We start from the raw sequence: 8,023 nt of genomic DNA on the forward strand, positions 1-8,023 counted from the left end.
TACCATGTATCTGTGAAGGGCCTGAATTACAAATGCATTTAAGCATGTACAGTAATATAATAGCTCTGTTACTTTTCAATCAGCAAAATATGTTGTTCATTCACTAAAATCACATGGTAGCAAAATTCTAACGCTACATCGTTTGATAAATCAGCAGTTCATGTGCGATTACCTCGCATTCGGATTATTACAGAACTAACCAGAATACTTCAAACGGAACACAAGTTTCAGAATTTTTTTAAACTCCTTATAATTGGATTAATAAATGTGTTTAAGACAAGTTCAGTTACAAAAGCCACAGTCTCTGACAGGATCATACGGGAGGAAAAAACCCAGTATCTATAAAAAATTAAACCAAAAAATTTTTTTTTTTTTAAATACATTAAGGGAGACAAACATGAATTTCTAATACATTATTTCTGAGTGTTTTCTCCACAAATACAATCAAGAAAGAAACCCATTTGTCCACTGTATCCTTCTGCTTACACCCACAAAGAAATTAGTAAAAACCAGAGATGGCATGCAAGAACACAAAGGAATATATATTATAAACATTAAAAAATAAGGGAGTTCCACATACAATAACAATAATAATACAAGAGCTGGTGAATGTACTTGTCCTTCTGACAAGATTTATATAAACAAACCTCAAACCGGCGATTTTTCTAGTGACTATTGCCTTATAACAAGTGCTGTTTGCTCGACTGAGATGTTCGAGAGGAACAATCCCCTGCTGGTCGACTGTTTCGACATGTCCCAACACTGTGTCTTCATCCTTTCAGTGAGCACCATGTTCAGTAGATTTGTAAATAAGCTGATGTTGCACCATCTTTCCACTTATTCACCTTGTCTGTGATAACAGTGCGGCAGAGGGGGCAGGTCCTCTCCTGGTTAAGCCACTGGGATATACACTCCTCACAGAAGATATGCTGGACACAATCAAATGGGAAACAGTTTACATTTAAGTGTAAGGAGGCTTACAAGAAAGTACATGCATTATGTGACACAGGCTGCATCCGAAATTGCATACTTCCCTACTATATAGTAGGCTAAAAACAGTATGTGGCAAAAGAAGTGTCTGAATTCACAAGATTGTGAAGTGCATGAGACGGACACTTTACTATCCCATGAGGCCACGGGAGAGGATTTGTGAATCAGCTGACGCTGATAGGTCAACATGATAATGACAAAATGGCGAATGTAGCACGTCTGGATTACATTCATATTATATAACATATACTTTGTGAGTGCTAAAAAAAGAATTCATATATTACTTAGTGTATTAATTCAACAAGACTTGAACAAGCTGTTCAAGTAATCTCAAATTACAGTCAACACATGTTTACTGTAGAAACTGAAGAAAAAAGCATCTTCGCATATATTTTATATATCTGGGTTTGTTAGTTGTTAGATAAAATGTCAAATTAAAACACAATTTTAAAATAAAAACTGTGAAAACAAAACAGCAGCTAAAAAGATATATTTGATTTGAATATTTTATAGGTTTACATTCATGTCATGTGACCATTAACAAACATTGAGATTTGTGAGCATGCAAACGTGTTGTTAAATTATTGAAATATTAACTTAAACCTCACATTTTAGGTTGAAGGGGTTTGGCTGACAAAAATAAGAGGAATTCCTTTTATATATTATAAAGAAAAATCCTTCAAATATATGATAATTATGTTGTTATAGAGCTGATAGAAAAAATAATAAAAAATGCAGTGCTCAGTGTTTAAGTGTCAACGACTTGACAAGAATTATATAAGATAATTTGTTGAGCCTAGCTTTGTAGTAAATACTATGCTCAAGTAGCATAACGGTTTAGCCAGTGAATGAGGTTAAGGGGGCTTGACATCAGAGGTCAGAGGTCAAACTCAAGGATATCACTTCTCACCTGACACACGAGGACCCGAGGCTGCTTAAAATCAGCCTGACAGATCGGACAAATGTCACCCGCCTCTCTAACCTGAGCTGGACTGGCTGGAGCTCCGTTCAACTTTAAAGACAGGTAAGAAGAACATGATACAGCACATATATATTACAGATTACACAACAAATATAAGAATAAGGAGAGGAGCATAAGACAGAAAGCAAACCTTTGTACCTTAGAACTGAAAAAAGTCTGTAATGTTTTTTGCAATGATCCTGACAGTCCATACAGTGCCAAAAGCTAAAAAAAAAGAAAAGTAATAAGATCATCAGATTGATGAATGTCTGCTAATATAATATTCATTTCTTATTGTGATGATTGTGCAAACCTTCATGATGAGGTAGAGCAAGGCTAGCAGGATTCCCAGAGTCAGACCCACTGAGGTTTCCATCTCATCATAGCTGACCAGATAGCGGAACCAGAGTGGGACAGGAGCGATCACCTGATACAACTGCCCCGTCTCCTCTATGAGCATGTACCACTGACCCTATGGAAAGCAGGACGGATGCGATGAAGCTAACGTTCATTTTGATTCAGTGCGGAGAATTAAATAATAATGTCACAAATCATGCTCACTCTTTGCCGGTATGTCATGAGCGGGGATGGGACGAGGAGAATAAGACACTTGAGCCCCATGAAGAAAAACTTGACGATGAAGTTAGTCACACCAACGCTCCATAAAACCTCCCAGAAGTTTTGAGAATCTATCGTAGGGTTGGCAAAAATGAGGCTGAGGGACACAAAAAGAGAGAGCCAATGATCTACATGGTACGCATTTGTCATTTAGTGGACATTTGGTCTTTTAGTTGATATATTGCACTAAGCATAGTACATTACAGTTTGTACTAACCAGCGATAAAGTGACTGAGTGTGAAAAGTGTAGAACACGAGGAGACTGGAGGATGTGAGGAACACCAAGAGCCAGGCACAATGCAACTTCCTCCTTCGGTCCTTTACACAGGAGACACAAAACAAAAGAGCCTTCAGATTATATATACACACTACCGTTCATGAGCTTTTTTTTTGGAAGTCTCTTATGCTCACTAACCCTGTATTTATTTGATCTAAAGTGCATTAAACAATATTGTGAAATATTATTACAATTTAAAATAACTGTTTTCTATTTGAATATATTTTCAAATGTAATTTATTCCTGTGATGGCAACGCTGAATTTTCAGCATCAATACAATCTTCAGAATCGCATGTTCCTTCAGAAATCATTGCTGATCATTTGCTGATTAGGTTCTTAAGTGACATCTCTTATTATCAATGTTGAAAACAGTTGTGCTGTTTAATAGTCTTGTGGAAACCGTGATACTTTTTTTTCAGGATTCTCTGATGAATAGAAAGTTGAAAAGAACAGCATTTATTTGAATTTATCAATCACTCTAACTTTTGAATGGTAGTGTGTGAATAAATATTACCGATCGTTATTAAACGTTCACCTCTTTTGCCATTATGCATCATATTTCTATATTCGCCATGACCACATGATTGTGAATTATTAAAAAAAAATTATTAAGAAACAAGTGATTATTAGTATTATCAGATTTGTGCAACAAACTTGAATGAACAGAGTGTTTTTACACTTTGCTCTTGGTCTGAATAGACCTTAATGCTTCAAGCAAACAATTATCATAGTTCACCACAACAGATTAACCAATAACCATACTAGAGGAGTAACAGGCCCTGCTCTTTAACCCCATGCCAAGCCAACCTTGATGTAACATATGAAATAATAAGGTGGACTTACGTGGAAAAAAACTTGCGTTTGAATGCTTTTGTTGACATACATAAAAGTGGTAAACAGGCCCACTGCAACAGCCAGACCTACAGAAAGACGACATAAACAACACAGACGTGTGACAGAGGTCATGAACTTCACACATCAACCACTGCATCACCAGCTGTTCTCACCTAGGGCGTGCTGAATGACTAGTTTCGCAGAGAGAATCACAATGAAAGGAAGACTTTTCTTGAGCCAGCGGAGGAGGTAGCGCAGTTCTGATAACGAGCTGCTGGATTCTCCGGATTCCAGGTCGGACTCGCCGCTGTCCGACTCGTGCTCCTGGCTGTGAGTGTGTGCGTGAGAATGGGTGTGGCCGTGACTCGCAGTTCTCACCCTCCGCGAAGTAGCACCTCGCCCACTCGCAGACCCTGATGAGCTGCCGATAGGAACCCGGACGTCGTCGCCTGTTTCCGGCCCGCTGGAACTTCCAGCCCCCGGCATTCGGGCGAGCAGCTCCGGCTGCAGGGTTAATGACAGCCCGTTCCTTTCCTGAGGGCTCGAATCGGGTTGCATCGGATCAGGTGAATCCCTCAATTTAAACGCTCGTCTGGTCTCGCAATGTGTTCCTCTGTTGAAAAATAAACCAAAACAATAGATTAGAAGACGCCAGACACAAAACATTCAAAACTCTGTGCAAAAATTATGTTTTTTGTATCATGTAACGTTAATAAGAAATACATTTTTTCAAGCTTCATGGTCGCTCGGAGGGGGTTTCTCTCACTAGTAAGCGGCGAGTGTAAAAAAACAAACAAACAAACAAAGAGCAACTGTTATAACGGGGATCTTGTGGGTGGGAACCATAGACTGTAAAGTGGGAACAGGAAATCACTGTAGCTCCGCTCTAGTCACACGGTCCAATCCGGGCGGGCGTGTCGATGCAAAGAAGGGTCGCGTTTAGGTTTGCAACCAATTCCGTCGGCTCCGAAGAACTATACAAAGTAACTGGCTTTTTTTTTTTGGTCAAAGTTACTTTATTAGGGCCCAAGCCCTGAAAGGACGATGGTTTTTCTTCTATGGTTTTTCTTAGGATTATCCTATAATGTTATTATTATTGAAAGTGACCTATGGCATCCTATGACATGATATTCATTTAAGGTGTATTCACTCCAGTAAAGTCCATTAGTTTACTTGCTTTGGTCCGGACCAAATACAATGTTGATTTTTTTGTTTTTGTTTGGTGTGCTTCGCTTTCACACTGCCCTTTTTGCAAGTTAACCAAAATTTGTAAACAAAACCACATGTGTTCTAAGGTCATCCATTCACTGGACAGAAATTCTCAAGCAGGGAAACCATAGCAGAATTCGCTTGGAACCGGACCCGGGACCCAGCTGAAGAGGTGGTCTCGGTCCGGTTCCAAACTAATTCTGGTACGGTTTCCCTGCTAGAGAATCGGTTGTTTGGTCCGCACCAGAGTGTGATTGCTGTATTCACACCTGCCCAAAAGATCCGCACCAAGGGGGGAAACGAACTTGAGTTCGATTCAATCGAACCAAACAAGACAGATGTGAATACACCCTAAATTTACATTATCTTATGGATGTGGTTGTTGTAGTTCATGGTCATAGTGGCACCAGCGACTGTAGTAAATGTGGCGTATTCAAACGACTTTGACGTAATCCTTCTACATTTACCCAGTTTAAATGCATATTGCCCGTCGTGCACAGCTGCCCTAACGCCACCAGGGCTTGGGCCTGGCATCGCTGCTTGCAGCTATATTTTTAATTGTTTCCTTATAGAACCGTTTGTCTTATAAAAATTTGTATCACATTTATTATAGCCATAATGTTCTGAATATCAACACCTCCCTCATTCCGAACCAGCTGACACCCGAAATCTCTGCTTACATAATATTTTATGGTGACATTTTATTTTACAGTGTCATTGTTACACATGTTACATGTAGTTACTAGAGTAATAACTATAAATTATGCATAATTACTTGTAACTAACCCTAAACCAAACCAAACCCTAATCCTGTTGTAAGTACATGTACATGTATATGTTACTTAAATGTATTACCTTAAAATAAAGTGTACCCATTTTATTTCTGTATTAAAAAAAAGATTACACTTTATTTTAAGGTGTCTTTGTTACAGTGTAGTTATACATTTAAATAAAAAGTAATATTAAGTAACTACATGTACTTACTAACAGAGTAATATTAAGTAACTACATGTACTTACTATAGGGTTAGGGTTTGGTTTAGGGTTAGTTGCATGTAATTATACATTTATAGTTATTTCTATAAAAGCCACTATGGGCAGCCTGGCCACTGGGAGAACCGGGAGAATTCCCGATGGCCTGGCAGCCAATTTGGCCCACTGCCCTGTATTTCTTCTTATTATTATTATTATTATTATTGCCTGTCGAATGTACTGTGTTTGTGATTATTGTGTAAGTGATTATTTCAGAATTCGCCATTCAATAATAAATAATCAATTCGAGAGAGGCAAGAGAGACTTGAGAAGGGAGTGGAAGCACCCAGTTGGAGCAGAGAGGCAAAACTACTGACCTGTTCAGGACTTCAAGTGCAGGGCAGTCTCATCTGTAATTGTAAAATAGGCTAGTTTTGTCTTTTTTTAAGAAAAAAACATTAAACTGCTAGCAGTAGTAGCCCCCCTTTACATCATCACTCAAAATACTGTATGCTAAAGGACATCATTAACTATTGTAAAGTTACAGTAGTAATTTAGCAGACAAATATTCTCATCGTTTTATAATAGGTTTAGAGCGAGCTAGGGCAGCCAACAACACAACCCTCACGAAAATTAACCATGGTTTTACTACGAATAAAACCAAAAAACATGGTTACTATAGTTAAACCATGGAAACCACAAATTAACCATAGTTTAACCATGGAATTTGTAGTAAAACTCTGGTTATACAAATGGTAAGTAATCTACCAAAAACCGTGGTTACTATACTTTTACTATTATAAAACCATGGTTAACTTTCGTAAGGGAAAAACATGACTCATGATAATGCAATAACATGTTCAGTATTAGGATTTTTCTATAAAGATATTTTCATTATGTAGTTATTATTGTACTAATTCCGACATTTAAGCAATTTAGAAAATATAGTTTTGTTAAATCTCGAGTATTTAAGTCATTTTAAGATAAAACAAAAATGGTCGTAATGTACTTTAAATTGAACTGATATAAATGTAGGCTAGGCTATATTATGTGCAAACAAATTACAATGAGGTGGTTGTTTTGCAACAAGGTGGACGTGTAGATGAAAAACTGACAGCGTGACAGGTATAAGAAACAAGTGAAAAAAGTAAACACACACCCACACAAGTGAGAGACAGAGAGATATCAGGGAAATGCTACCAATCACTCTTAGCTACGTTATGTCCTCAATTTTATATAGCAAAAATCATCATATCTAACGTAGTATCATCACTACCACTCCACTGTAAAATTGTAGCCACCCCCAACTTTTTGGCCCACCCAAAATGGATATCCTTGCTCCGCTTATAGTTCTGAACAGGACAGCAGTTTTGCTCGTGTCGTGTTATAATACTTACGTACACATCTGTTTACATGATTATTCACGTGCATCATATAATATATATGAACTGACCTAAACAGCGGGGTTAGACAGAAAATATTCCATGACTGCATAAATTCAAAGACAATATATTATCTCTAAGGTTTATTAGTTTCGTGGTGTTTTTCTTTCTATAATTGAAGCCCTGAATTGTTGTTTTAGAGGTTTTAGATAAATACCTGTCATACTGCGCGCGGAGTTTCATGACAAAGCACCGATCTCCATTCTACAGCTTATGGTGGTGTTTAAATGATACAAAAAAAACCCCAAAATAACTCCAAGAGATTGTAATCAAAACATCGGCTAGAGGAGTTTAGTTTCAGCTTGACATTGTTCCGGGAGCCATCTGGCCTGACCTACTAAATGAACCCGTGGCTCTGCTGGAAAGCAAAAGAAAAGTCCTCAATAAGGCTGCCCCGTGCTTTCAAAATAAAAGTCCGATTTAGGCGTTAAACTCAGTTGACCAAAAATATGACATATTCTGTCTCATTACTCACCCTCTTCTAGTTTCAAATCCATTTAATTCTTTGAAACTCAAAGATGTTAAGATGTTAAGTACAGTGTTAAAAATGTCTCAATCACCATTTAGCCTACATAATCCTACATCTTTTTTCCCATATAATGTGAGCGAATGGACTTGGAGAGTGCCTAATGTTTTGATGTTGGTACACACAGCGCTGAACTCTCACCTGCATTCAGGTTTGTTGATGATGTTCTGGATGGTTGATAATGCCCACTGCCA

At 37.9% G+C, this 8,023-nt stretch overlaps 1 protein-coding gene across 2 annotated transcripts; it reads right to left on the reverse strand.

Moving 5' to 3' along the window:
* Positions 1–165: 165 nt before the first annotated feature.
* rnft1 (ring finger protein, transmembrane 1) lies at positions 166–7,685 on the reverse strand. 2 transcript variants are annotated; one of them, XM_079861833.1, is made up of 10 exons: positions 7,461–7,685; positions 6,239–6,271; positions 3,855–4,294; positions 3,691–3,767; positions 2,787–2,887; positions 2,513–2,666; positions 2,265–2,423; positions 2,111–2,176; positions 1,901–2,002; positions 166–929 (listed from the first exon to the last, which is right to left on the reverse strand). In XM_079861833.1, exons 3-10 carry the CDS (start codon positions 4,237–4,239, stop codon positions 795–797), a joined length of 1,179 nt encoding a protein of 392 aa, XP_079717959.1. In that variant the 5' UTR covers positions 4,240–4,294; positions 6,239–6,271; positions 7,461–7,685; the 3' UTR covers positions 166–794. The 2 variants fall into 2 exon arrangements, with proteins under 2 accessions (XP_079717959.1, XP_079717958.1); XM_079861832.1 differs by lacking the exon at positions 6,239–6,271 and having other exon boundaries at positions 7,461–7,663.
* Positions 7,686–8,023: the final 338 nt, after the last annotated feature.

Source organism: Squalius cephalus (genome assembly GCF_949319135.1).
Source record: "Squalius cephalus genome assembly, chromosome: 24".
NCBI lineage: Eukaryota > Metazoa > Chordata > Actinopteri > Cypriniformes > Leuciscidae > Squalius > Squalius cephalus.